The sequence below is a fragment of the Eumetopias jubatus genome, unplaced genomic scaffold, assembly GCF_037043125.1.
Source record: "Eumetopias jubatus isolate StellerSeaLion01/CBP00866 unplaced genomic scaffold, mEumJub1_p1.0 scaffold_15, whole genome shotgun sequence".
Taxonomy (NCBI): domain Eukaryota; kingdom Metazoa; phylum Chordata; class Mammalia; order Carnivora; family Otariidae; genus Eumetopias; species Eumetopias jubatus.
In genome coordinates, this window is record NW_028274821.1 from 91,439,192 (window position 1) to 91,467,157 (window position 27,966).

Consider the following 27,966-nt stretch of genomic DNA (forward strand, 5'->3'; position numbering starts at 1 on the left):
TTTTGGGCTCCATCTGGCCCATGTCGACCTCCGACCCCTCGCGTCCCCCACTTTGCTCCCTACAGTTCTGTCCCCACACAGCACGCGCTTGATAACTAAGGAACGAGGGACGGACGCCCACTTTCCTCCCCGAGCTCCGCGGCCGAGGGCGCTCCGGGGTTTTCTGTGCGTGGAGGTGGGGCGAGCATTCCAAGCGGTTTCCTCACGCTCGCATTTCCACATCCGACTCCGCGCGGCCTCCGCGCGCCGCGGGAGAAGTCTTCCCCGAGCGGCCGGCAGGACCAGGGTCAGAGACCCGCGGAAACCCCTCGGCCGACTCCGGCCGGAAATCTACTCAGCCCCGGGATCGTCCCTCACCGGAAGGCGGGACGGAAGTGTGCCTCGAGCCTGCCCCCAAGCCGTCATTGGAAGGAGCCCTAGAAAGGGGCGGGGACCCGGCCCAGCTCTGCTTCCTCATTGGCTGAAATCTATGCGCTAGCGAGAAGGGGAGGAAGCAGGCTTCCCCCTGACGCTTCGTTGGCCCTCGGGTTTTCATTGGCTGAAATCGAGAGCTGGGCGGTGTCTCACAGTCGTCCGGGTCCCTCGCGGGTTGCTAGGAGCGACAAGCCCTTGCTCCGCCCCTCGGGCTACCCTCTTCTTTTTAAACCCCGAATTGAGGACCAGGCGGTCCTTCACCTCGAAGCGTGGGGGTCTGACCTCGGGCCTTTGCTTTCAGAGGCCTCGAGTCTCGCTGAGCCCAGGGAGGTAGAGAGACTCGAGCGGCGAGGCAACCCGGAACGATTCTTTCGCGGAACCATTGCGGCGGGGCCGCTAGGAGCGCCCGCAGGGACGGACCGCGGCGGGCCGGGCCAGACTGGCAGGGATGGCGGCGGCGGCGGCGACGGCAGCGGCTGACGCGGGGCCGGGGATCGCGGTCCCCGTGGACCTGCGGCGCGAGCGGCGTATGGTGTGCGTGGAGTACCCAGGCGTGGTGCGCGACGTGTCCAAGATGCTGCGGACTCTGGGCGGCGAGGAGGGCGTTTCCCGGGTGAGGAGCGGGATGGGGGAAGTGGCCGGGACCGCGGGAGAGACCGAGTCTCGGGACCGCCGCCGGAGGGGCGGGACCACCCGGGGAGGTGTGGTTTCCTTGGCAACGGAACTCGGGGCGGGCTCTGGGGCGGCCAGTGGGCGGGGACTTGCCGCCTGCGCGCCTGGGAGGACTGCTTTTCCCTGGGAGCAGCGGAAAAAGGTTGTGGTGGAGACCCAGGGAGGGGCGGCGTGTCCTTTCCATCCCTTCCTCCGGGGATCCGGGGAGCCACAGCCCCCGCGACGTGCTGGGCTGCCACTTCCTCATTCACAGAGAGGGGACCGGGTGTTGTGTTGTTGGGGTTAAAGGTGGTAATGGGGGCACCTCGGTGGCTCAGTCGGTTAAGCATCTGCCTTTGGCTCAGGTCATGATCCCAGCGTCCGGCTCCCTGCTCCGCGGGGAGTGTGCTTCTCTCTCTCCCTCCTTCTGCCGCTCCCCCTGCTTGTGCTCTCTCTCTGTCAAATAAATAAATAAAATATTTAAAAAAAATAAATAAAGGTGGTAATGGCCAACAACTTCTTCGGTACCAGGTGCTTTACTTACATTCTATCCTCATTAGAGCCCTGCCAGGTAGCAAAGGGCATTGTCCACATTTTACTAGGAAACCGAGGCAGTTTGTTCAAGGTCTCCCGGAAAATGAGGGAGCTGGGATGACTTCTTCTTCTTTTTTTTTAAAGATTTTATTTATTTATTTCAGAGAGAGAGAGAATGAGAGATAGAAAGCACGAGAGGGAAGAGGGTCAGAGGGAGAAGCAGACTCCCTGCTGAGCAGGGAGCCCGATGCGGACTCGATCCCGGGACTCCAGGATCATGACCTGAGCCAAAGGCAGTCGCTTAACCAACTGAGCCACCCAGGCGCCCCTGGGATGACTTCTTACCTGGTGCAAGGCTCAGGGGAAGTGATTTACATGCACCAGATCTTGAAATGTCTCTTCCATGGGGAGTCCTCTGACTACCCTAATCAAAGTGGCCTCTAGTAGTTTGTATCTGCCTTCTCGATCTATGAATTCCCTTTTTTTAAAGATTTTATTTATTTGAGAGAGAGCGTGCATGGGGGGAGGGCGGGGGGTGGGTAGAAGCAGGCTCCCGGCTGAGCAGTGGCTTGATCCCAGGACCTCCAGGATCATGACCCGAGCCAAAGGCAGATGCTTAACCAACTGAGCCACCCGGGAGCCCCGACCTGTTAATTCCAATCTGAAGTTATGTTTTAACACATTTTATTGTCTGTCTTGGCCGCTTGCTCTCAGCTTGTAAACTCCATGAGAGCAGGACCTTGTCTCTCGTTTACTCCTGCAGTCCTAACATCTTTAATAGTGCCTTTTTCCAAAATATTTGTCATATGCATGACTAGATCCTCACAACAACCTAGGGAGTTAGGTACCATTTTTCCCCTTTTTTATCTTTAAATTTTTTATTGTTATGTTAATCACCATACATTACGTCATTAGTTTTGGATGTAGTGTTCCATGATTCATTGTTTGTGCGTAACACCCAGTGCTCCACGCAGAACGTGCCCTCTTTAGTACCCATCACCAGGCTGACCCATCCCCCCAACCCCCTCCCCTCTAGAACCCTCAGTTTGTTTTTCAGAGTCCATCGTCTCTCATGGTTCGTTTCCCCCTCCGATTCCCCCCCCTTCATTCTTCCCCTCCTGCTATCTTCTTTTTTTTTTTTTTTCTTAACATATATTGCATTATTTGTTTCAGAGGTACAGGCCTGTGATTCAACAGTCTTGCACAATTCACAGCACTCGCCATAGCACATACCCTCCCCACTGTCTATCACCCAGCCACCCCCTCCCTCCCACCCCCATTTTTCCCTTTTTTCAGATGAAGACTCAGGTAGGAAAAGTTGGGTCAAACAAACTCTCACGTGCTACAGTGGGGATTTGAACTCATGCATGTCTCCCCCCTGAAGTCTGAACTCTTACCTGCTGCTTCCTCATGCTTAATGAATATTGAAAACCTGTCATTAAGCACAGGATGCTATAGAGGCCCAGTTAGTCTTGTTTTGTTCTTTTATCCTGACTCTACCTCGGCATTGACAGGACCCTTGCTCTCACTAACCCCAGGGATATTTGTATCCGACTACAGTGTGAGCCTTTTGGAAGAGACTGGCCATTGATTCATACCATTCCTGCTGCTTGTGCACCTTCTCTGCCAGGCCCGCAGCTGGGGTTATTCCCAGCTTCACGATCTCATAGATCTGTGTCTCGTGAGAAGGGATTCCTGAAGGTTGGGACTCCTTTTAACCTTCTTTCATTCGATGTTTCCTGAGCATCTCCTAAGGGCCAGGCTGTGTCCTTAGTGTTGGGGAGCCAGCAAGCTAGAAGGCAGATGCTCTTGGCCCCGTGAGCACTGTTGGGCTTTCATGTGCACACAGCTGACTCTTACTGTGTCCCTCCTACTCTGTGCGGGGCAAGCACTTGTGGGTGCGTGACTTGTGTAGAGTGTTCACCACGAGTTAGACAGCAGACAGCGTGTTGCATATTCAACAGTTCAATCATTCATTTAATCATTGTTAGAATCCCGTGAGTAGGTACTGTTCGTATCTCCATTTTAAGGAGAAGGAGCAAAGGCTTGAAAAGGATAAGTGACAGCTAGTCAGAGCCAAAGTGCTTGTTACTAATTGATTTCAGTTCCTTCAGACTTGGAAACATTTGCACGGGAGACTGAATAGCAAGACCCTTGGGGCAGGTGGCGCCTCGGGTAGGAAGGTGGAGACAAGCCACCCTGCCCGCCGGCCTCGGTCCCTGCGCGGAGGACTCGGGCGTCAGCAGCCTGGGTCCCTGCGTGGAGGACTTGGGCATCAGAACACCGCCATGAAACGTTGCCACAGGAGGCGCATGAGTCCCCGCACTGGACGGGCACTTGGGTGGGGGTGCTCTACTTAGCTGGCGGTTATCGTCTCTAGCTTTCCAGCCTCTTAGAAGGAGGAGACTATCCTCATTTTCTCTACTAGATAAAAACTAAGATACCGGGGTTCGAAAAATGGGTCTTTTGAGAATTAAAAGCTCAGAATGAACCATGAGCCCCCTGACCTCCCCTTGTCAGCTGAGTCACCATCAGGCTTTTGTGGAGCAAGAGACAGTTCTCTGCCAGCCACTTAGCTACCCACTGGTCACTGTCTTCCTTGGCCTCGCCACAGATCTACGCAGACCCCACCAAGAGGCTGGAGCTGTACTTCCGGCCCAAGGACCCTTACTGCCACCCAGTGTGCGCCAACCGCTTCAGTACCAGCAGCCTGCTGCTCCGGATCAGGAGGAAGACCAGGCGGCAGAGGGAGGTGCCGGGGCCTGAGCCCCACCCCGAGGTCACATTTGACATAGAGATACTTGGCACCATCTCCACCATTTACAAATTTCAAGGTAACTGCAACTTACTGCGTTGGGTTATTTTAGGACCTGTGTCTGCATTCCTGCAGGTGCTCTGTGGGTCATCCACGCAGTGAAGGGGGACAATCTGTGCCCAGGAATGAGGGGCAGGGGGTGAGCAGAGTGGGACAGTCCAGGCCCCATCCAAGAGGCACCTGTTTCTCCCTCTATGCAACAGTTCTCAGTGGACGGGGGGCTCATTGCTGCTCCATCTTCTGCATTCTTACGAAAAGCTGACGTTCTGTGAATAGTCCCCTAATTTTTAAGGCCATCATGTGGGGCCAAATAAAACCGGTTAGCAGGTCTCCAATTCTTGACCCTCAGTGTTTTGGAACCTTCTCTGAGTCTTGACTGGTGCTAGTCTTGCCTTACCTCTGAAGCCTTCCCAGATCACCTCAGCCTCTTGGGACCTCATGTTCCTTTGAACTCTTAGCCAACTGGGTGTCTCCCGTGGGCTCCTCAATCAGTTTGCTGCCCATAGGGAACCCCAGTGGGTGGTGGTAAGGGGTGTGGTGGGGCGGGTAAGTAAGAAAGAGCCAGTTTGTTTGGGCAGGTGCTCAGCTTCCCTCAGCCTCGGGCTCTTCTCCATCCAGTGTGGGACCCTGGGTTCCTCAGCCCCTCGTGAAGGGTTGGGGTCTGGGGGATGCCATTAAAGGGCCAGTTCACGCACACAGGAGGCACTTGGTAGATTACTAGTGAGCCTTAGGAATGCAGTGTCAGCTGCAGTTCTAAGAGAATCTGCAGAGAGCACGGACGGAGAAGAGGGGCTAGAAAGTGGAATGGGATGAAACCAGGGCCAGGGACCCCTGAGCTGGGCATTTTGAACGTCAGTCGTTCTGGTGGCATGCGGTGCTCTCCAAAGAGGGCAGTCCCTCCTGGGGCGAGATCTTCCCGTGATGCGTTTTCCATCTGTCTGCTTGAGCCAGCACCCCGCCGCTCACCTTCCGTCCCAGCCAGCAGCACCGGTACTGGGGGCTTGTCTGATGTACAGCATCCCAGAGTCTTTAGCTAGGTGCCAGGTGAGTCATGTGCACTCCGTGTTTCAAGAAGCGCTGACCTAGACTGGACCCTCACGCACCACATCGCCCCCTCCTCCCCCAGCCCCTCTGGGAGACTCCCAAGTGCGCGGAGTCGCGTGCACAGAAGTATTTCCGAAGGTGCTGTTTCAGCTCCCACCCCCATGGCCCGCTGCACGGCTCCCTTGGCACCTCCGAGAACATGTGGGTGTCGATGCGCAGCAGCCGCCAGTTCCTGGGAGGGTGTAATGGGCTGTCTGCCATCTGGCCGCCTCTTTCCAGGAATGTCCGACTTCCAGTACTTGGCCGTGCACACGGAGGCTGGCGGCAGGCACATGTCCATGTATGACAAAGTGCTCATGCTCAAGCCTGAGAAGGAGAGTTTCTTCCACCAAGAGCTGCCGCTCTACATCCCCCCACCCATCTTCTCTCGGCTGGACACCCCAGTGGACTATTTCTATCGACCAGAGACGCAGCACCGGTAAGCCCTTCCACCCCCCAGCCACTGTAGCATCAGGGTTCAGAGCCAGGGCCCTGTGGTCAGAGGGCCTGGGTCCCAGGCTCAACTCTGCCACTCCTGAGTCAGGCAGTTAGTTCTGCTGGCTTTGCAGGCCCGTGGCTCCTGTGCTCCCAGAGGCAGCGTACCCGGTGACGTAGACCTTGCTCAAAGCTCCCACTCTACGGAGGGGGAGTCGGGATGTCACCTTAAGACTCGGAAGACTCATGCCCAAAAGTATGTACCTTGAAATACTTAGAACGGTGAGTGCCTGGCAGAGCTTGAGAGAGTAAACAAGTCCGTGAATTGGGATGTGGCTAATGAACTTATGGCCTTTCTAGGCCAGGGAACACCATGCAGCGTGTGAGAGCAGGCTCGTGGATTGATGTGGCACTTGCCCTGGGTACCCTCCTCTATGAAAAAAGCAGGTGTAGGAGCACATTCTGTGATATAAAAGTAAATCGTGGCGTGACAATAGGACCCTAGAAAAATCTGGAAGATGGGGCCCAGAGCAGTTGTCTGTAGAGGGTGGGAGGATGGGAGTGCTCCCTTTCCTCACTAAATGTGTTCATCAACACGTGCTGACCGCGGGTCATGGCCCCGGGGCACTCCTTGGGGCCCTGCGTCAGCCAAGAACGGATGAGGTCCGCGCTGGGCTAGGTGGGGAGCTGGAGGGAGCATGAGTGAACCAGGCGTGAGCAGTGGACCCGCGGCCAGATGCATGTCTTAGAGGAGATAAAAGGGGTGTGGGTCGTAAGGGGCAGTGAGTGAGGTGAGGGCTCAGGGCCCTCAGAGGGGCTGACATTTGAAACAGACCTGAGCGATGACAGAGCCGGGCATGTGAAAATCCGGGGAGAACATTCTAGATCAGGGGACTGGCGCCTGCAAGGGAGTGGTTGAAGAGGGAGCCTGGGAGAGCGATAGGTCTCACAGACCACGGTGAGGGGCTTAGATTTGATCCTAAGGAGAAGGTGTATTGTTCTCTTCCCTTAAAAAAATACGGAGAGTTCCAAACACAGCCCAAAGTAGAGCGAGCGCTCCAGCGGAGGCCCAGCTGAGGCACCAGCTTCTGCGATTGGCACCTCTACCCCGCTTGCCGACCTGCCCGACCTCAGCTTCCCAGCGCATCCTCGAGAAAGCATCCCCCGTGCCCCTCCATGGGGAAGGACTTGTGTTCTCACACGAACCTGCTGCGCTCTTGCCAGGACGAGCAAGAGAACTGGCTTCCCCTGCGCCTTCTGGTGCCAGTCCTCCCTCAGTTTCCCCAGCCAGAAGCAGGACGCCCTGCAGCTTCCATTCACAGTGCTCAGGCCTGTTGAATCTGTGGCCCCCTCCCCAGCCCTTTCTGACCACAGGAGTGAGTGGTGGTTCCCGGGGCAGAGTATGACAGAGCTGTGTAAGTGGATAGGGTTGGGCCGCACCTCTCCCGGCCAAAGCCCTCCACGTGGGGTGATGGGTTTTTCTGTGTGTGTGATACTCCGCACAGGAGTTTCAGGTGGGGGAGAGATGATTTGCATATTTCTAAAATGCTTTGATTATTTCCCCTCAGAGTCAGAAACACACAAAAATATGTAAGGGAAACTAGACTCCTCCGCACTGCTGAGCCCTGGCACGGGCTGGAGCGGCTGAGTCACCGCTCTCCCGTGGGACCTGTAGGCAGCTGCTCCCCGGCCTCTGGGAGAGGGACAAGGGAGGAAGGCTGGCTGCCCTTGGACCACAGGCCCTTTTTTCCTCCGCATGTGGTTTATCAGTGTTCCAGCAAATGGAAAGAACCTGCCTTTTTTCCCAGGGCTACTATCGATTTTTCTGCTCTGCTGGCCTTCCTGGGTACACCAGGGCTGCTGGGCCTGGGGGGGTGGTGGGCCACAGCCTTGCTGGCCCCTCCATGGGTCCAGGGAAGTTGAGCCTCCTGCAAGACTGTGGGCAGAGGAGAGGCTGGGAGGCTGGCCTGACAGGGGTCCCTCCTCCTTGAGGAAGTTAGTGGGGGAGTCGGTGAGGCGGCCAAGGAGCCCTTTCCCTGTGGTGACAGGCCCTGGCAGGCAGCCCACCCCAGCTGCCTGGGCTGGAGTGAGCCACCAGGGCCTTCCCTCTTGGGGCTCTTCAGGGTCTTGGGGATGTCTTTGAAGAACAGACACACCTGTTCGGGGTGGTTTCTAATGGGGTCACTTTACAGAAAAGGCACAAACTTTGGTCTCGTCTTGTAATTTTGTTTTCCAACGTGTCCTTTATAAATAGGCAGATGGTTTCTACTCTTGTAAAAAATTAAGGTAGAATGAAAACACATTTAAAAGGTAATAATCACCTGGGTGCACTTGAGTGGCTCATTTGGTTAAGCGTCTGACTCTTGATTTTGGCTCAGGTCGCGATCTCAGGGTCGTGAGATCGAGCCCTGCTTTGGGTTCAAGGTGGGTGTGGAGCCTGCTTCGGGTTCTTTCTCTCCCACTCCTTCTGCCCCTTCCCACCTCAAAGAAAAAAGAATGAAATAAATAAAAGGTAAGAATCACCTGAATGAAAATGTGTGATGTCCAGGACATACTTTAAAATGTATTTCAAGGGGCGCCTGGGTGGCTCAGTTGGTTGAGCATCTATCTGACTCTTGGTTTCTGCTCAGGTCGTGATCTCAGGGTTGTAAGATCAAGCCCCATGTCAGGCTCTTCACTAGCACGGAGTCTGCTTAAGACTCTCTCCCTCTCCCTCTGCCCTCCCCGACCAAAATAAATCTTTTTAAAAAATCTTTTTTAAAAAAGTGAAAAAACGTATTTCAAAATAATTTCGTGCGTTTGCAGTGGGGTACAGATGAAATTGGCCATGTGGTGATAATCGTTGACGCTCACGATGGGTTGTGGGGCTTCTTGAGACTGTCCTCCCTGCTTTAGTATAAGCTTGACATTTCTTGACATTTCTGACATCCAACCTTTTTTTTAAAAGATTTTTTTTATTTACTTATGAGAGAGAGCACAAGCTGCGGGAGGGGCAGAGGGAGAAGCAGACTCCCCACTGAGAGGAGAGCCCGATGCGGGGCTTGATCCCAGGACCCTGAGATCATGACCTGAGCCAAAGGCAGACACTCAACCAACTGAGCCCCCCAGGACCCCTGACATCCCACCTTAACGAGGTAACCACCTGAGCATCTTGGCCTGGCGCCAGCAGAGAGAGGCCTGAGCGCAGCTGGCACTAGAACCCTCATTTCTGACGCCCGTGCTGTAGGACAGTGCTGTTCGGTAATGTCCGTCTTCTCTTCACGCAGCTGTTGTCCAGATGCTTCTGGGCCAAACATGCTCTGTCAGAGGGTGGCAGGACGGGGTTCACAGGGCCCAGAGTCCCAGCCCTGTCCATATAAGCTCTGACTCTAGGTAGGTTTCTAGCTGCTGTCAGTTACTTCGTAGGAAACTGGTTCCTTCCTCCTAAGGTGGTTTTGAGGGTTAAGGCAGTGAATCGTCAGAGTCAGTAAGTGTGGGTGTTGCCGGACAACTGACCGAGCGTGTCCTGTGTGGCCGCGCCTCACCTCCCCCTGCCCGCCCCTGCCTGACGGTTTTCTGTTTCTCATGGGCTGTCCGGTGCCCTGGGTGACTCGGTGCGGTTGTGAGACCAACAGCCGCACCGCTTTTGGCTTCCTCCGGCTTGCGAGCTACGGGCCCCAGCGCCCCTCTGAGCTGTAGGCAGCAGTCACTGCCCCTGCCCCTGCCCCGCCATCGGCTGGAGAGCACAGGTGCTAAGATTCTCCCCCAACCCGTCTCCCGGATTCCGGGGAAAGGCACCCACTCGTGGGCTCCCTGCCTGGTCCAGCAGGCCTGTGCCTGGGGTCCTCCTGGAGGTGCTCCAGCCCACCCCAGCTCTCTCTGCCCCAGGGAAGGCTACAACAACCCCCCCGTCTCAGGCGAGAACCTGATCGGCCTGAGCAGGGCCCGGCGCCCCCACAACGCCATCTTTGTCAACTTTGAGGATGATGAGGTGCCCACGCAGCCGCTGGAGGCTGCAGTCCAGACGTGGAGGAGGATCTCCACCAACCCCATGGACCGGAGGGTGGAGGAGGAGCTGAGGAAGGTGAGCCCGAGCCCGGGGCCCTCCTCTGCACTGACCACCTCCCGTTTACCCAGCGGGGCCCTTCCCTCGCTCTGCAGATGGCTGTACTGACTTTTTAAAACCGGCTCATCGGCACATGGGAACGTTTCAGCTCCAGATGTCCCGTCTCAAAGCCACGCCGGTATAAGCCCTACATTCCCAAGGTTGAAGATACTTCTTAGAATTTTCTTGAGAGGTCCCTTAGGGGTGGGAAGCGATCAGTGCATTGTCTGCTCGTGACCTCACAGTGGAGCTCTGGGGTTCAGGAAGCTTTCATTTATCCATCACTGGTGGCAAGAAACCAGATGGAGGACCTACCGTATGCCCCCTGATGCTTTATCCCGTTAGTGCTGGAGGGGACAGAGCAGCCTTCCGCCTGCCCCCCGGACGGCGGGTCCTGAGAGGAGCCAGCGGGGGCCTCTGTTGCTCATGCCTGCACAGGCATGGACGGCAGGTTCTCAGGGAGGCCACGTTGCTACTCACGGAGGCTCGCCTCCGCCCTTGCTGAAGCCGACTGTTCCCTTGGCGGCGGGGGGGGGGGGTGGTTATTTCTTAAAGAGACTGTGTGGACACCTGACCGATTTTCCAGCAGTCACTGGTCACTGGAGGGGAGCCATGGGGGACCACTATCTGAGGGCCCTGCTAGTCCTCCAGACACAGCCCAGTCCCTGGCCTGGCCCCCCGGCCCCTGCCCACGCTCTAGCCACACTGGCCTCCTGCAGTCCTCCCTTGGGCCAGGCTGTCCCCTTTGGCCTCCACGACATCCCAACTGAGACTTCACCCTCTAGGTTGGGGCTCGGGGTCCCAGAACTCTGGCATGTCCCCCTCTTGGCCCTGCTCTGGCTCCTTTGGTCGTCTGTCTCCCCGACTGTTTTGTGAGCTGCATGAGGAGAGAGACCGTGTCCTTTGTGGTCATTTCAGGATGCCCAGGCCCTGCAGCCACACCTGACCCAGGCTGGGTGTGCAGTCCCCGCTTCAGAAGGCAGGGACCAGTGAGTGGGTGCAGCAGTTCCTAGAGGCTGCTCCTTGCCCTGCTCTCCACCAGCTCCTCTCCCGAAGGGTCTGCTGGGGACCAGACCATGCTGGAGAATTTGAGCCAGGCAGGCGGGAAGCTGCTGGTGCTCATTTCAGTCTCTGCCTTGCCTCCCCAGCTGTTTGAAATCCGTCCCATCTGGTCACGAAACGCTGTCAAGGCCAACATCAGTGTCCACCCTGACAAACTCAAGGTTTTGCTGCCCTTCGTGGCCTATTACATGGTGAGTGCCCAGCCTCTTGCCTTGGTTCCCACCAGGGTCGCCCTGATTGCTAATCTGACCTGTCAGAGCTACAGCAAGAGCAGGTGGCCCTGTCCCGGTACCCCCCCCGCCCCCCGAGGCGGCTTATTACAGCCCTAGGAAGGCCCTCCACAGCCTCCTAGTAATGCTGACCGTACTGGAATGATTTTAGGATTAAAGAATAATTATGTAACTTTTAAATAAAGGGATTGTACTTTTTTTTTTTAGAAGATTTTATTTATTTATTTGACAGAGAGAGACACAGCGAGAGAGGGAACACAAGCAGGGGGAGTGGGAGAGGGAGGAGCAGGCTTCCCGCAGAGCCGGGAGCCCGACGCGGGGCTCGATCCCAGGACCCTGGGATCATCACCTGAGCCGAAGGCAGACGCTGAACGACTGAGCCACCCAGGGCGCCCCAGGGATTATACATTTTTAAACGATCTCACATTAAGAACGTTCTAAGGGCCAGGCGCTGGGTTAAGTGCTGTGCACCTATTACATCCTTTTTCCCCTCCCTGGGGCGTGGCAGCAGGATTCTCTTCTTATCTCTGAGGCAGAGCCGGGGCTCAGAGAGGTGACTTGATGTGCCAAGGTCCTCTAGCCAGCATGTGACAGAACCACTTGGGACCCCAGCCTGTTAGGCTGCAGAACCCAGGCCCCCCAACCCCAGGGCCACCAGCCTTGGCTCATTCTACCTGGGCTGAGTGGGGGTGGGGGTAGGAGGGGCAGATCCACCTTGGACTCAGTCCAGAAGGGCCTGGGGATGAGGTGTCATTACTGCGGTTCCCAAAGGCGCTGGAGGAAGGCATCCTACCTGCCAAGGGTCCCTGCATAGAGCCCTGGGGAGGCAAGCCTGAGATGTGCCCATGACGGTGATGACGGGTGGGGCACAAGGTGGGGCACAAGGAAGGCTCATCCCTCCTGTGCTCCAGCCCCAGACTTCTGAGAGCCACTGGCTGTCTTTTAGGATTGGCTTTCTAGACATAAGGACCTCAGAAGTACCACCCGTTGGGATGGCGGAAACGCTCCCTGGGCACTTCCTGTGTGCCAGGAGGCGTGGTAAAGGCTCCTGGGGCATCACCTCTTATAATTCTCACAGAAGCGATGGGAAAGGGGGCTCCTCTCACCTCCAGCGGGAAGACCAAGGCTCAGAAAGGCCAAGTGACCTGCCCAAGAACCGCACAGGGCAGAGCCGGGGTGGGGTTCCAGAGCTGTGTCCCCAACTCTCGGGGTGTTCAGCTGCCTCGCCCCGGGCCTGCATCCCTGAGGGAGCCAGGGACTGGCCTTGGCCCCACTTCACACTCCTGCCTTTTGTCTCCAGATAACAGGTCCCTGGAGAAGCCTGTGGATCCGATATGGGTACGATCCCCGAAAAAACCCAGACGCCAAGATTTATCAAGTCCTTGATTTCCGAATCCGTTGTGGAATGAAATACGGTAAAAATTACTAAAACGATGTCTTTCTTTCTCTCTCTTAATTGCTTTCTGCTGCTAGCATTCTCTTTTGGAATAAGAATGAATCCATGTGGTGAAGACGAAAAAGCCTTTGCTCCTTGGTGAGGTGTTTGCAGAATAGCGTAGAAATGAGGGTCCCAGCTTGAGTCCTGGCTCCACCGCTGGCCCTCAAACTGCTGAACCCGTTCTTCACCCACTCAGTTACTCCACTTACTTCCTGCTCCTGCGGTGGGGGCCGGGCGCCCCGTACGCGTCCAGCCCCTGGGCCAGTCCCACTGCCCGCAGTCCTGTGTGGCTGGCCCTGGAATGGGGCCTGCTGGCAACTGGTGCGGGGGCCCTGGCATCCCTTTCTCAGGAGCCGGCCCCGGGGAACCCTGGTGCGCCATTAGTGCAAAGCCAGTTTTGTTTGCAAGAAGGGGCTCTTTGCCTCCTTGCACCCGACATGCCCTTCCTCGCCTACAGGTTATGCCCCGAGTGACATGCCTGTCAAGGCCAAGCGCAGCACCTACAACTACAGCCTTCCCATCACCGTCAAAAAGATGCGTAAGTGCCTCTGCTCGCCCTGTGGGATCGGGGCTGATTTGCCCTCACAGAGACGCGAGGAAGGTGGGCATCTGGACTGCGGGGTGCGGTGGGGCTCCCCAAGGGGTCGCTCCAGGGCGCTGCTGGCCAGCACACCAGGGAGGGGTGGGGAGAAACGTCCCCCTGTATTCCAAAGTACTACTGCTGTCCCCTCACAGCCAGCCAGCTTGTCACCATGCATGACCTGAAGCAGGGCCTGGGCCCATCGGGGATGGCCAGCACGCGGAAATCGACCTCCAACAAGTACAAGCTCAAGGTGGGTGCCCCCTGAGCCCCAAAGGAGAGCGGTCGCCCACCCGGCTGAGGGTGCAGGGGACAGGGGAGAGGAGGCACCTCCCATGTGCAGGCTGGGCACACACTTGCTCCCAGAGTCCCTGGTCTGGGCCAGCAGGATGGGCTTTGACAGGCAGCTCTGCCCACCAGTGCCTTCCGGGACGACCTTGGGAAGCACAGTGAGAGCTTGGTGTGGGCAGTGGGCACTGAGGACCATCTGGGCATGTCTCCAAGAGGGATAGGTGACACAGCAGCTGTGCATGGCTGCCTTTAGTGAGCCCGTGGCCGGTGCCCGGATGGGCCGACTGGGGTGCGCGAGAGTGTGCAGAGCCACGGCAGACCGCGGGCCCCCCGCTGGGGGCGGGGCGGGGTGCTGGCAGCCAAGAGCCCAGCACCCCTCACAGGCTCGCGGGGTCCTCGGCACACCCGAAGGTGGGAATCTCTGGGCCTTCCACCCACTTGGGCTGTCTGGTCCTCCCCTACCCCCCCGGCTCGGCTGCCTCACGCAGTGGGGCGCGGAGGGGCACGGACACAGGCGCCGTCGTTGTCCCCTTAGGAGGGCAGCCGCGTCTTCGCCTCAGTGGCCGTGGCCCCTCCTCCAGCACCCTCACTCGGGCCACCGTCCCTACCTCTAGAAAACAGACACTCGGTAAGCCCTGCTTCTCAGCAGGTGGCATGTGGAGCCACAACAGGACCGGTTGGTCGGAGGTGGTGAGGAACGAGGGCAGACTGCAGAAGGCTCGCAAAGCTGGCGTGCCAGCCCATGCCGTAACATGTGGCTCGTGGTCCTAGAGCCGGCGGCGCCGGGGCCTCTGCACACCTGCTGCTGGCCCCTGGCCTGTCTGCACCGCCCGAATCCGGGGGGCGGTGGGGAGCCGGGCCCGCCAGGTGCACACTGGCTGGGGAGAGCTCCGAGCTCCAACCCGCTGTCCTCCCGTCCTCTGCCCAGGACTCGGTCTACGTCTTCCGGGAGGGGGCCTTGCCACCCTATCGACAGATGTTCTACCAGTTATGTGACTTGAACGTGGAAGAGTACGTATGAGGGACCCTGAGGCGCCAGGGGGTGGGGGATGGTGGGGCTCTGGACCAAGGCCTTCCCTGCTGCTCTTCTGCTGGCTCTCGGCCTCGGTGGGAAGCCCTGGCTTGGGCGGCGGGGGCTGGGGGCACCTCTGTCTGCCTCGTGGCCCGCAGGAGCGGTTTCTGGGGTCTGCCTGGGCCACACCCCCTGATCCGCCGCGCTGGGTGGGGCGGAGACCCGTGGCCCCCTCCTCTGTCGCCCACATGGAGGCTCGGGACACGGTTCCTGAGTCTCCTGGCCGACACTGGAGTCCTAACGACCTCCCAGCCTCCCAGCCAGTTGTTCTTAGTAATGTTTAAAAAGGGGGTGGGGGGCGCTGGGATGGGGAGAGACGGGAACTCGTTAGATGCAGCTTGAGTCAGGTGAGAGCCCGGGGTTTTCGTAGGAAAGTTCGCATGGCCACTCCCCACCGTCTGTGCAGCTTGGAGGCAGGGGCCACACCAGTCAGGACCCCAGCCGCGAGGGTCTGGCTTCCATGGGTGTTCTTCAGTGCTGCGCTCGGCCCTCTGCACGGCTGCCCCAGTGTTACTGTTCCCAGCACTGCCCCGCCTCTGCCAGACCCTCAGGCACCTGTCGGCAAAAGCCTACCCTGAAATGCTGTGTCCCTACCCCCAGGTTGCAGAGGATCATTCACCGCAATGATGGGGCTGAGAACTGCTGCACGGAGCGAGATGGCTGGTGCCTCCCCAAGACCAGTGATGATCTGAGGGACACAATGTCCCTCATGATCCGGCAGACCATCCGCTCCAAGAGGCCTGGTGAGAGCGCTCGGGGTGAAGGGGGGCCCTGCTCTGGGACAGAGCAAGTATCCCTAAAGGCCCTGCTCCCCAAGGAATTACACCCAAGTGGAATCATCCCCCCGGGAGCCAGATCCCCCAGGCTGCCTGCCTCTCCCTGGGTGGAGACAGGCCCAGAGGGCAAGGGGTGGAGCAGGGCTGGCGCAGGGCTGGCGCAGGGCTGGAGCAGGGCTGGAGCAGGGCTGGCTCAGGGCTGGAGCAGGGCTGGTGCAGGGCTGGAGCAGGGCTCGTGCAGGGCTGGCGCAGGGCTGGAGCAGGGCTGGTGCCGCCATTGGAGCCACCGCTTTGTGCCCTGACACCCCCCTACCTCTTCCAGCCATTTGTGGGCACATCCAGCCTGTCTTCTTACACCGGGAGAGCTGGGGCAGCAGGTGTGGGGGCCTGTCACCCCCCCCACGGGCTGCCCGTTTCCCAGGACCAGGCAGCCCTGGTCACTGGCCGGTGGTAGGGGAATGTGAGGAAAAGGGAGCACTTGCTGGTCTGCGGGTCTGATGAGGCGGGGGTGGGGTGGGGTGTGTGAGCGAGAGAGCCCCTCTCACTGCTCCCTCCTGGACCCCGCCAGACTCCACGGAGCTGACGGGAGTAGGGGCTCTCAGCCTCGTTTGGGACCCGGCCCCATCTGAGAATCTGCTTGAGGCTCTGGACCCTGTCCCCAGAAAAAAGCACTCACATAGCACGTCCTGCACGCTGTCGGGGCCCCTTGGACCCGTGAAGCCACCCAGCCTCCTGTGCGGAAGTGGTTTGCAAAGCTGTTGGCTTCCGTATTGCCCTGCTGTGCTTGTTACGCTGTAGGGTGCCAGGCCCCTCGGCCCTCTGTACTTCCCCAGGCGGCTTCCCTGGGGCCTGAGCCCAGACACGCGTCGTGAATAGGCCCCCAGCAGCCCGATCGCTGGTCCGGACGCTGGGCTGTCCGGCGCCTCTCTCGGGCTGAGGCCGGCAGTAGCTGGTCCGGGGGCCACCCAGGAGGCCTGAGCTGGGACACACACGGCCTTGTCTCCTGGCCCCAGCTCTCTTCTCCAGCCCGGCCAAGGCCGACAGGGGGCAAGAGCCCTTGACGTATGAGTCGGGGGCCGAGGAGGAGGAGGAGGAAGAGGAGGAGGAGGACTTCAAGCCGTCTGATGGCAGCGACAACGAGATGGAGACGGAGATTCTGGACTACGTGTGACACGGCCCTGCCCCCAAGCCTGGGCGTCCTTGATCGTGCAGGACTGGCGATGGAACCGGGACAAGCCGTGTCTCCCCATCGCTGCCCACGGTAACCAGAGCGGCCCGAGGAGCCACCCCCCCCGCCCCCCCCTCCCCCACCGCCACCGCCACCGCCACCGAGGAAAGCTGGGCTCCCAGCACCGGGTGCAGCTGACCCTGGTCCTGCCCGTCCGCCCGTGACGCCTGCTGCGCAGGACTGCCCTCTGGCCCTGGGTGCTTGGGGACATCCCCAGAGGGTGTGACCCGGTTTTTCGTAGCCGTGAGCCAGCCCAGTGTCCAGCAGGATGAGCCGGGGCCCAGCACCTCTCTCTGGCCGAGGACAGCAGGAGCTGGAGGTGGGGAGGATGTGGCCGGGGGCGGGGTGGTCTCACCTTGGAGCTGATGACTGGTGGCAGTGATGACTGGTGACCAGCGAGGAAGCTGGCCCGTGGTCACAGACGGGCAAAGACTGTCTTTGGGTTTGGATCCCATCCATTTGGGACCCAGCTGGAGTTGTTCTTACCAAATACACTTTTCCAAGGAGAAAGTGGTGTCTCACTGCGGGCGTCGGAGCCAGAGGAGAGTTTCCTCTTACAGGTTGGGTGAGAGCAGCTGGGAGTACCCCAGACGCCAGGTCCCAGAGTGTCCTGCAGCCTCGAGCTCATCCCTTACTGCTCCAGGTGTGTTCTTGAGAAGTTCAAGGGGACGCAGACCCTGGTGCCTCCCAGCTCCCTGGTGTGAAACTCCCACCCATGCCAGGGGGACAGCTGTGCCACCGTCCTACAGAGTAGCCTGAGCCAGAGGTGAGCCCGGTCACCCCCTTCTTCAGCCAGCGGACTGGGCCACCTAGTGTGACAGGTCCCCAAGTCACATTAATTCTAAAGTCCGATGCCTCAGGCAAGCCCCAGTCTGCTGCCCAGGCTCCTGGGGAGCCCCCTCAGAGGACAGATCAGGAGCCCCGGTGGCTCACAGTTGGCCTAAAGTGGCTAGTCCTGGCCACCTGCCTTGTAGAGGGGAAGCTGCCAGGCTGACCGCCCACGATGGCCCCGCTCCCTGCTGCTGGGGACCAGGAGGGGTCCCCTCCCCCATACTCAGAATAACTTTCTGTAGAGCGGGTTCTCAGAATTGGAAGAGCTGGACAGAAGGCATGGGTTAACAACTCCCCGTCCTTGTCCGGGGTGGGGCTCAGGCTCTTTCCCCCCTCGTCCTCACTGCCCAGCTGAAGGCACACGAGCCCCTTCCTGGTTTCCTAACTCCTCCCTCCCACCCGCAGCTGCCCACCCCTCCCCACCTTTCTCCAGCTTCTCTCCACTCTGCGTCCCAGAAGATTTGGATCTGGCAGGCAGGCTTGGTGGCGGCAGCAGGCGCGATGGTAGTGGGGCTGTGGCCTGCGTCCGAGGCGCCGCTCCTGGGCAGCAGAGAGCCTGCCGGGGCCCAGGCTGCGGGGCTGTTGGCCTCACAGGGCTCCGCTGTCCCCTGGCTCCTGAGTGCGTCCCCCTCACTAGAGGTGGTTGTGCGGTGGGGTCTGAGCAGCCGCCGTGAGCCGTGAGCCGTGAGCCGTGATCCCAGGGGCAGCCGAACTCAAAGGCACCATCTCAGGCCTTGTCCTTGGTGGCCTGCCTTTTCTAATAAGTAACCCTCGGTGACCAGAGTCCTGCACAGCCACAGGAAACAGTAGTGGCCGCTTTTGTGTCACCCCTACTTCTGTGCTCAGTTTTCTCCCTCCCGCTCTCTCTGACGCTCTTGGACTCTGTCCCTTCCACTCTCTGTTGGTCGGTCTCCGTCTCTGCTTGGCTTTGCCGCAGGGTCTTTGCGTGGCCTATTTCTGTGGCCAGAAAGCCTGGCTTTTCCTTTTCCTTTTCCTTTTCCTTTTCCTTAAGGAAGCCCTCGGGGCTGGGCTGGAGCCCCACTTCCCCCATTCCCTTGTGTACCCGAGCCTCCTGCCTTCCCATCCCAGGACTTGTACTGCACGTGAGGCCTCCCCCACCCCCCAAGGGCGGGGTCATCTGTGCTGCTCTGGGTCCCCACACCTGGCTCAGACTGCACACGCAGCGGGCCCTCGGTAATAAGGGTCAACCCCACTGGCTGACCAGTGGCACACAGCCCAGAAGTCACACGCCCGGTCCCCTACAAGCTCCCTCTGTTGAGCTGGGGATGGGTGGCAGGCGGGCCACGGAGACCAAGCATGCCCATTTCTCTGAGGGCAGAGCCGAGTCCTTGTAAATCAGTGAGCCAGAATGCAGGGCACTGTCCACCTGGGCAAGCCAACGGCCTGGCGACCTTCGGTCCTGTGCCATCTGCCTCCGCTCCCAGGTAGGTGGGAACCTGCACAGGTGCGCTGTGGCACCACGGCATCGGGGGCACCCAGCCCTGGGAAAGTAGCCTGTCCCTGCGCCGTGTTTGTGCACGTGCGCGTGCCCTACTGTGTGACCTGGGCCCAGCCTGAGGCTAGCTGGAAACAGCAGCTGTCTCCTGGCCCCAGGTACACTGCCTGGAGTGTGGCCAGCCCGGGAGAAGGGGCAGAGGTGGGAGGAGGGCAAAGGGGCCCTCTGTGGACAGCTGCTACTTTGGACTCCCGGCCAGCTGCGGCCGCATAAATAGCCGCGGGCCGGAGGGGAGGGCCATGCACGGGCAGGCGCACGCCATGGGGCACCTGGGGCTGGTCGTCTTGGGCCTCACCTGCTGCTGGGCGGTAGTGAGCACGGCAAAGGTAAGCGAGGGCCCAGCAGAGGGGCCCCTCTCTCCTCTCCCTCCGCGAGACCTGGAAACGGGACAGGGCACAGCGGAGGGAAGACAGGGTCACTGGCCAGAAGAGCCAGCCTGAGAAAGAGACCCCAGCAATCAAAATGGCATTTCCTGGGCACTTCATGTTTTGTGTATATTCTCATTCATACGACAGCCTGCCAGATAAAATACAGGATGCCAAATTAAATCTGAATTTCATACAAACCACGAGAAGTTTTTGGTGTGGGTATCTTCTATGCAATATTTGGGATATACTAAAAAAAAAAAAGTCAATTTATGGGAAATGCAAATGGAACTGGGAGTCCTCAGTCTTTATTTGCTGAGTCTGGGAACCCAACACCCCTCTGGCTCTTTCCTCTCTAGAGATGTCAATGTCCCCTTTTCACAGAAGGGGAGACGGGCCCAGAGCAGATGAGCAGTTTGCCCAAGCTCACACAGCCACCAGTGGCTGAACAGAAACCCAAAACTCCGGAGTCTGGCTCCCAGCGTAACCTCCATGTCCCAAGCGGCAGGTCCCCACCTGCTTGCTGGCCAGTCAGGAGGCCGCCCGAGGCGGGTACGCCATTGCCATGGGGTGAAGAACAAGGCAGGGAAGGGGCTGCAGGATTGAAACCCCACAGACACGCGGCCCTGTGGTGTCCACCCTCCTCCTGCCACCTCCGTCCCAGCTGCCCTGGGGCCTGCCCCTTGGCCCCAGAGGTTCAGGTGCTGGCCTTGGGCCCCTGCTGCCCCCAGGAGGAGGTCACTCTCCGGGGGAGGGGGGCTTCTCTAAGGGCAGAAATGACCAGGATTGCTCCCCGCTGTTCCAGCAGCCAGTGCCACCCTCCCCACCCTCACCCAGGGCCCTCAGGGCAGTCTCAGTTCTGAGAGGTGACTTCCTAGTCCCCAGGTACTGACCTGGCCTGCTGCCCCATCCCAGCAGCCGGGAAGCCTGTCAGAAAAGATGCCTGGAGGCCTGAAACAAGGCTGCACCTCCTGAGCCAAGAGCTGGGGCGGGGGTAGGGGTGGGGGAGCAGAGCTGCACCTGCCCCCGGCCCCACCCCTGAGGGCCCTGGCAGGAGTTGCTCTGGCCTCTTCCCCGGTTGCCTGTTAGCCTAGACCTTACGGGGCCCTGGGACGGCAGCTGGGCCTGGGGGTGCAGAGCTGCCCTGCCCTTGGCTCCCTGGGACGTAGCACAGGTGAGAGCCAGGAAGCAGACACCTGCCATGGGACCCGATGGATGGGGGGGGGGGGGAGAGCCCTAGGAGGGGATGGGAGCCTGGCTCTGAGGTTAGATAGCTGTTTCTCACAGGGTGACTTCAAGCAGGAGAGCCTCAGTTCCCTTCTGGGACAATGGGTAGATGAGCACCAGCCCCCAGGACCCTCATGCAGACTGGATGCATTGGCTGCGAGGGCCCAGCTCAGGGCTAGGGCTGGATACACAGCAGTGGTTCTGACGGCCCGGGGGGCGGGGGTCTTCCTCAGCACTGAGCACAAGGGCTGGGAGTCACCAGGCCACCGACTCCAGGCCATCCGGACCCTGGGGGAAAGGGGGACACAAGGGGAGCAAACGGGCCATCTTAGAGATGGGGAAACAGCCTCATGGTCACGGCTAGGTGGCCATAGCCGAGATCCAAACATCTACCCCACCTCTCCTGGCCTACTTGGAAGGCTCCCTGGAGTGGGAACATACTGGTTGACCCAGCTTCCTCCAAGATTCAGGGAGCAGGACACCCTCGGGGTCCGGGACCAAGGCGGTAAGCTGCTCCTCTAGCAACGTGGGCAAGCGGCAGGACTCAGGTGCACATTGGCCCCTCCTTGAAGCTGTCTCTGGGGAACCTCGGGGCACCCTGGGGCCTGCTCAGATTGCCTCCCAGCCCCATTCGGGAGACCCGCCTGGGCCTTCCTGAGCCTCGGCCTCCACCCCCAGCTGGGCGCGGTGTACACAGAAGGAGGCTTCGTGGAGGGCATCAACAAGAAGCTCAGCCTCTTTGGCAACTATGTCGACATCTTCAAAGGCATCCCCTTCGCCGCCCCCCCGAAGGCCCTGGAGAACCCTCAGCGGCACCCCGGCTGGCAAGGTGGGAGCGGACAGGGGCTGGTGAGGCCCCACGCCTGGGGGTGCCGTGGGGCGGCTGCCATCCTCACCGGCCCCGCTGGCCGCCCGCAGGAACCCTGAAGGCCAAGGACTTCAAGAAGCGGTGTCTGCAGGCCACCATCACGCAGGACAACACCTACGGGGAGGAGGACTGCCTCTACCTCAACATCTGGGTCCCCCAGGGCAAGAAGGAAGGTGGGTTCACCCTCCCCGCACCCTGCAGCATGCCCCCAAGCAGCCAGAGACTCAGGCCCTACCCTTGTGTCTGGGGGGCTCCAGAGCCAAACCTCCCTGAAATCAGCACAGGGTGCGGAGGGGAGCCGGGTTGGGGGGGCTGCATCTGGAGTCACTGGGTCTGCTCTGCTCTGCCTTAGTCTCCCGGAACCTGCCCGTCATGATCTGGATCTACAGAGGCGCCTTCCTCATGGGGGCGGGCCACGGGGCCAACTTTCTCAGCAACTACCTGTACGACGGGGAGGAGATTGCCACACGGGGCAATGTCATTGTGGTCACCTTCAACTACCGTGTCGGCCCCTTGGGCTTCCTCAGCACTGGGGACGCCAACCTGCCAGGTCTGCCAACCTGCCAGGTCCACTCTGAGCGAGTGCACCCAGCCCCGTGAGCTCTGGGCCCGGCGGGGGTTGAGCCTTAGCTCCCATCGTGCTTGAACAGCTCCTGCCAGTCCCCTTGGAAAGGCCCAGAATCCTATTTGCAGAGCCAGGGAGCTGGAGATGCGCTGTGAGATGCAGGAGCCCCTTGGCAGCTGTAGTGAAAGAACAGAGGCCCACAGACTGACAGACAGAGCGGGACCCAGAGGCCCAGCGGAGCAGGTGCAGGGAACCAGTGAAAGAGAAGATAAGAAATTGAGGCGGCAACAAGGAGCCACGGACAGACAAGGGGGGCTGTGGCAGGGAGGGAGAGAACAGAGCAGGCTGGTCCTCCTGCTCCTTGCCCCTGCCCCCAGCCTGAGCCCCACACCTGCCCCAGCACCCCACCCGGCCAGCCTCTGGGGGACCCACCCTTCAACATCCCCGCGCTCAGCCAGGGTCTCCGTGCAGTTGAGGGCATTCTCATCCCACCCACGTGCATTGTTCACCCGGTGTGGCCCAGGCCCTGGCACCCCAGCCCCCACCAAGGGTCCCTGATGAAGGCCCATCCTCCACCCCGCCCCCAGGTAACTATGGCCTTCGGGATCAGCACATGGCCATCGCTTGGGTGAAGAGGAACATTGCAGCCTTTGGGGGGGACCCCAACAACATCAGTATCTTTGGGGAGTCAGCTGGAGGCGCCAGCGTTTCTCTGCAGGTCTGGCGGCCCCGGAGGGTGGACCTGCCCCGAAGTGTGTGGGAGCTAGTCAATGGGAGCAGGGAGGAGAGGGGCTGGAACTGATGTGTGGGGTGTCCTTGGCCAAGCCCAGGGTGGGCAGGCACAGCGAGGCCTTGGTGACAGGACCTCTGTGTATTGCAGACCCTCTCTCCCTACAACAAGGGCCTTATCCGGCGAGCCATTAGCCAGAGTGGCGTGGCAGTGTGCTCCTGGGCCATCCAGAAGAACCCCCTCTTCTGGGCCAAAAGGGTAAGGAGGGGCTGTGGTGGGTGGGTGGGGGGGCTCCCTCTTTTCCACTCTGTCCTGGACTCCATCACCTTCTACCCAGAGCACTGGCCTCACCCACCTGCCTACCCACCCCCACTCCCTCCAGATCGCTGAGAAGGTGGGCTGCCCCTTGGACGATACCGCCAGGATGGCCAAGTGTCTGAAGATTACCGACCCCCGTGCCCTGACGCTGGCCTATAAGATGCCCCTGGCAGGCATGGAGTGTGAGTGGAGGCTGCTGGGGGAGCCTGGGCGTGCTCCCAGTCAGGGGAGGGCCGGCCATGCTCCTGGAGAAGAGAGGAATTGCTGGGTCTGAGGCTGGCCCTGTCCCCAGATTGCTGGTGTCCCTAGGCAGCTTGCTGCCACCAGCACCCTGGTAGGCTGGTAAGGATGAGGGCCGTTCTTTCTTCTTATCCCCCGTGGGTCATGACCCCTTTGAGAAGCTGATGAACATGTGGGCTCCAGTGCCGGACAAGGCACACATCCGTGGTCATTTGTGCACAATTTTAGGGAGATTCATGGACCCAAGACCGAGAGACTTTGTCCTAGACGGTCATTTGTTCCTCTTGCCACTCATGCAGTGAACACGCACCCACTGAGCGCCCGTGGCAGCACCCAGCCCTCCCGGCTCTGCTCCTGTGTACCCGGGCATGCCGGGGACCTCATCAGCGCCGTAGGCTGGGGTCCGCTCTTGCTTACCTTTTTGATGCTAAGTAAGAGGCCCCATCATTTGCATCTTTACCTGATGCGAATTAAACCGTAAGCAAAGCGGAAGCCAAGCAAACACGTGGTCCCAAATGCAAACCAGTCGTTTCCTCCGGCGTGCACCGGAAGGAAGACCCGCCGGGCTGGGCCTCACGAAGGCCACTGCCTCCACCTGCCCCGAGCCAGCTCTGCGGTCCTTTCGGGGCCAGTTCAGGGGTCTGCAGGGCAATGTGGACCTCGCAGTTTCTGGCGAACACGCTGGAGCCCAGCCCCGAGAGGGGGTGCCTCCTCCATCGGTCATCTCAATTACTTCCTCGTCTTCCTCCCAGAGGCGGGAGGGAGGGCAGCCCTGGGCTCCAGACCAGTGGTTCTCGGCCTGGGAACTTTTGCTCCCGGGCACATGTGCCCACGTCGGGAGACAGTTTTGATTGTCATAACTGCAGAGGGGGTGCCACAGGTGTCCCGCGGGCTGAGGGATGTGGATGGACACGCCGCAGGGTGCTGGACATAGAATTACCCCGCCCTCAATGGGGGCGGTGCTGAGGCCTGAGAAGCTGGGTCTAGATCAGAGGAGGCAGGAAGTCACGCTGGAGTTGAGTCCCGCCCCCAGAGGCGGAGGGGAGGGGCAGTGGGTACCGGAAGTGTCAGAGCCGGCTGCCCTCCCACCCAGATCCCGCACTGCACTATCTGGGCTTTCTCCCTGTCGTCGACGGAGACTTCATCCCCGATGACCCCGTCAAGCTGTACGCCAACGCGGCCGACATTGACTACATAGCAGGCATCAACAACATGGATGGCCACATCTTTGCCAGCGTCGACATGCCAGCCATCAACAAGAACAAAGCGGAGGTCACCGAGTAAGCAGTGGGTGCGGGACCCAGGGGGCAGTGCCCAGGGGCAGCTGAGGGAGGTCAGCACTGTGTTGGGGGCCGTCCCTCGCCCTTTGCTGGGTGGGGGTGCAGATACCCTCCCACTGGCACTGGGTGGAGGGTCCAGTGCTGGCGTGGTCCCTGCAGAGAGGACTTCTACAAGCTGGTCAGCGGGCTCACCATCACCAAGGGACTCAGGGGTGCCAACGCCACCTTTGACATCTATACCAAGCCCTGGGCCCACGACGCGTCCCAAGAGACCAGAAAGAAGACCGTGGTGGACTTGGAGACCGACATCCTCTTCCTGGTGCCCACCCAGTTTGCCGTGGCCCAGCATAGAGCCAATGCCAAGTGAGGACCTGGGCAGGGAGGCTCCCTGGGGAGGCCCACCCACCTGGGATGGTGCACCTGCGCCCTGAGACCTCTCGGGAGGGTGGCTCGGGTCCCCACCTGGGCCTGCACCACCTGCTTTGCCCAGGCCTGACAAGACCTGAGAGGGCCCCTCCTCACCTCCCAGCCTCAGGGGGCTTTGCAAAACCCTCCCACAATCCTCTGCCTGGCCTGGCACTGAGTGCCCTCCCTCACCCCACAGTCCTTCCCACTGAAAAGTTCTTGAGTTGACCTTCCACCCCTCAAGCTGTGTAGAAGGAAAGAACCCTGGATGATAATGGTCTCTGTTGTGGGTTTCAACTTGACCAACTTTCAGAATAACTTAAGCCTGGGACCACATTAAAACTCACTATATGATAATAGCCAATGAAATAAAAAAAAAAGTTAGGAATGCTTGAAAAGTAGGAAGACAATATTATACCTAGAATCTAGAATGAAAGCTTTGTAGCAACTAAGCAATAAATGTAGCTCTGAGCTTCCTGTCAGTCAGGGCAAAAAGGGAAACATCTGAGGGCATATACCCTGTCCAATTAAATTAAGATACAAATTCACTTGCAGAGCAAAAAAGATCTTTCTTGATACTGAATTGCAGGAGGAAGCTGCCTCAGTGTGTTTTGTGGTGGTGAATTACAAACACAACTGAAATTGTAGAAGCTTCGAATCCGTGGCTTTCGCCCATGGCTTTCCCTTTCCCAGGTGTCAGGATCCCAGCTTCTTCATGAGTCTCGTGGGAATTCCCCAGACCCTTCCCTGCTCCCTCCACAGCTCCCTCTGGAGCACATCCCTGTGCTGGGTGGCCCCCAGGTGAGCACCTTTCCAACTTGGGTGGTCTCCCCTCCCTCCTCAGGAGTGCCAAAACCTACAGCTACATGTTCTCCCACCCCTCTCGGATGCCCACCTACCCCAAATGGGTGGGGGCTGACCACGCGGATGACATCCAGTACGTCTTTGGGAAGCCCTTCGCTATTCCCCTGGGCTACCGGACCCAAGACAGGACGGTCTCCAAGGCCATGATTGCCTACTGGACCAACTTTGCCAGAACTGGGTAAGACAGCAGTGAGGCTGAGCCCAGAGCCCCCTGCCACCTGGCCCTGCAGGCCTGGGTTCCAGTCCCTGCTCCCTCACTTACAATTGACTTCCTGGATCCTCGGTATCTCTGTCTGTCTGGGAGGACGGGGCTACTGCCCAGGCCCCGAGATCAGCACCTCTTGGGGTTCCATGTGCCCAGCCAGGGCCCAGGCACCATATAGTGAGGTACCCTGATGGTAAGGGTCAGTGCAGAGGGTGGAGGACTGTCCAGGCAAGCCAGGGCCGAGATGGGCTAGGGACACAGGTCTCCAGCCTCCTGTGAGCCCCCAGCCCCCACCCAGCCCTTTTCCTCCCTGCAGGGACCCCAACATGGGACATTCAGCTGTGCCCACACACTGGGATCCCTACACGGTGGAAAGTGGTAACTACCTGGAGATCACCAAGAAGATGGATCGCAGCTCCATGAAGCAGCACCTGAGGACTAATTACATGCAGTTCTGGACCTTGACCTACCAGGCACTGCCCACAGTGACCGGAAATGGGGCCTCCCCCGCTCCCCCCTCCGGGGATTCCGATGCCACCCCCACTGCCCCCTCCGTGGATTCTGATGCCACCCCCGCGCCCCCCTCGGGGGACTCTGAGGGGGCTCAGATGCCCATAGTCATCGGCTTCTAATGTCCTCGGCTCCAGGAAGCCATAGGGTGAGACCTGGGGGACCCACCTCCCCTCCAGAGCTCTTCCTGAATAAAGCCTCATCTCTCTCTATCTGGCGTCTTCCTTTGCTCCCGAGGCCCCAGCTGGAGGAAGCAGCGCTCTCAGCTCTGTTCAGCCCCAGGCGCTGGGCCGACTGCCTTTCCCCATGGTGTCCATCAGTCCTCAAGCTCCAGGAAGTCTGGAAAAGCCCCTCATTCTAGAGAGGAGGAAACAGGTTTGAAGAAGTGAAGTGTCTGAGCAGGACTGGGCTTCAGGTGCCGGTCCCTCGGCCCTGGACCGCTGGTTCCCAGGGGGCAGGGCGGGCGGTGGCCACAGGTGGGAGAGCAGCTGGCCTCTGCGGGCTGTGGCCTCCCCTGGACCGGTGGAGCCCAGCCACACCAAGTCCTCTGGGATGTGCGCAGTGACCTCTGTGTTCTATCTGGGGTCTGGGCACCTGGCCTGGGGGGAGAAATGGACTCAGCTTCCAACTGGATGCACATTGAAGAGAGAACAGAGCATCACCCTGGAAGGTGAGAAGCACAAGGTGCAAGAGGGCTGGGCATTGGGTGGCTCTGGCAGAATTGAGGCGCTGGAGGCGGAGGTCGGAGTCAGGGCCATTCCCACTGGGCATCGGGCATCATGCCGAGGGCTTAAGCAGCCTGATGTCACCATGGCCACAGCAGGTGGGCACTGAGAGGGGGTCACATGCCCCAGGTCATGAAACTCCAAAGCTAGTGCTCGAAACGATGCTGGTAGGGGGCGTCTTCCCCACCCCTCACTCATTCTTTCATCTCAGTGGGGTGGTGCTGAGGGCTCAAAGGAGAGAAGATTCTGGAGTTCTGAGCGGCTCTGCCTGATGGGGGTGGGGCTGGGGACAGCAGCACCCAGGAGGCAGCCAGCATGCTTTCCCTCTCTGGCCACAGATGGAAGACTGAGGTCTGGGGAACTGAGTCCAATGGCCCCATGCACTAGAGCTACACGGGGCAAACCCGTCCCCCCAAAAAGCAGGGTGCGCTCAGGCCGGCCTGTGACCACGGTGGCTACCCTGGGCTTCCTGGCTTGGTCAAGGGCTCTCAGGTGTGAAGAGAGGGTTCCTTGTCACAGACTGCGGGGAGGGACCCTCGTGGCAGTGTGGGCCTCTCCTGGTGACCGTCCCTGCCCTTGGCCAGTGGAAGCACAAGGATGCAACAGTGTGTCCCTCCTCTGCCA

The 27,966-nt window shown here is 59.6% G+C and overlaps 2 protein-coding genes across 4 annotated transcripts; both read left to right on the plus strand.

Annotated features, from left to right (window-relative positions):
* Positions 1-567: 567 nt before the first annotated feature.
* Positions 568-16,772, plus strand: GTF3C5 (general transcription factor IIIC subunit 5). 3 transcript variants are annotated; one of them, XM_028090541.2, is made up of 11 exons: positions 569-1,027; positions 4,214-4,433; positions 5,738-5,936; positions 9,800-9,995; positions 11,165-11,269; positions 12,609-12,723; positions 13,204-13,284; positions 13,482-13,579; positions 14,546-14,628; positions 15,290-15,432; positions 16,034-16,565. In XM_028090541.2, the coding sequence occupies exons 1-11, from the start codon at positions 863-865 to the stop codon at positions 16,261-16,263; spliced, it is 1,635 nt and encodes a 544-aa protein (XP_027946342.1). In that variant the 5' UTR covers positions 569-862; the 3' UTR covers positions 16,264-16,565. The 3 variants fall into 3 exon arrangements, with proteins under 3 accessions (XP_027946341.1, XP_027946342.1, XP_027946343.1); XM_028090542.2 differs by having other exon boundaries at positions 570-1,027; positions 16,479-16,772; XM_028090540.2 differs by having other exon boundaries at positions 568-1,027; positions 15,290-16,120.
* CEL (carboxyl ester lipase) lies at positions 16,769-26,829 on the plus strand. Its single transcript, XM_028090558.2, has 11 exons — positions 16,769-19,366; positions 21,311-21,461; positions 21,551-21,673; positions 21,853-22,050; positions 22,653-22,783; positions 22,946-23,053; positions 23,178-23,295; positions 24,447-24,633; positions 24,793-24,996; positions 25,883-26,080; positions 26,424-26,829. The coding sequence occupies exons 1-11, from the start codon at positions 19,280-19,282 to the stop codon at positions 26,737-26,739; spliced, it is 1,821 nt and encodes a 606-aa protein (XP_027946359.2). The 5' UTR covers positions 16,769-19,279; the 3' UTR covers positions 26,740-26,829.
* The last annotated feature ends 1,137 nt before the right edge of the window (positions 26,830-27,966 follow it).

Coding starts and splice junctions, on each gene's coding strand:
- GTF3C5 (XM_028090540.2), top strand. CDS start 863: ATGGCGGCGGCGGCGGCGACGGCAGCGGCTGACGCGGGGCCGGGGATC. Junction 4,434..5,737: donor CACCATTTACAAATTTCAAG/GTAACTGCAACT, acceptor GCCTCTTTCCAG/GAATGTCCGACTTCCAGTAC. Junction 9,996..11,164: donor TGGAGGAGGAGCTGAGGAAG/GTGAGCCCGAGC, acceptor TTGCCTCCCCAG/CTGTTTGAAATCCGTCCCAT.
- CEL (XM_028090558.2), top strand. CDS start 19,280: ATGCACGGGCAGGCGCACGCCATGGGGCACCTGGGGCTGGTCGTCTTG. Junction 19,367..21,310: donor CGGTAGTGAGCACGGCAAAG/GTAAGCGAGGGC, acceptor CTCCACCCCCAG/CTGGGCGCGGTGTACACAGA. Junction 22,784..22,945: donor GCGCCAGCGTTTCTCTGCAG/GTCTGGCGGCCC, acceptor TGTGTATTGCAG/ACCCTCTCTCCCTACAACAA.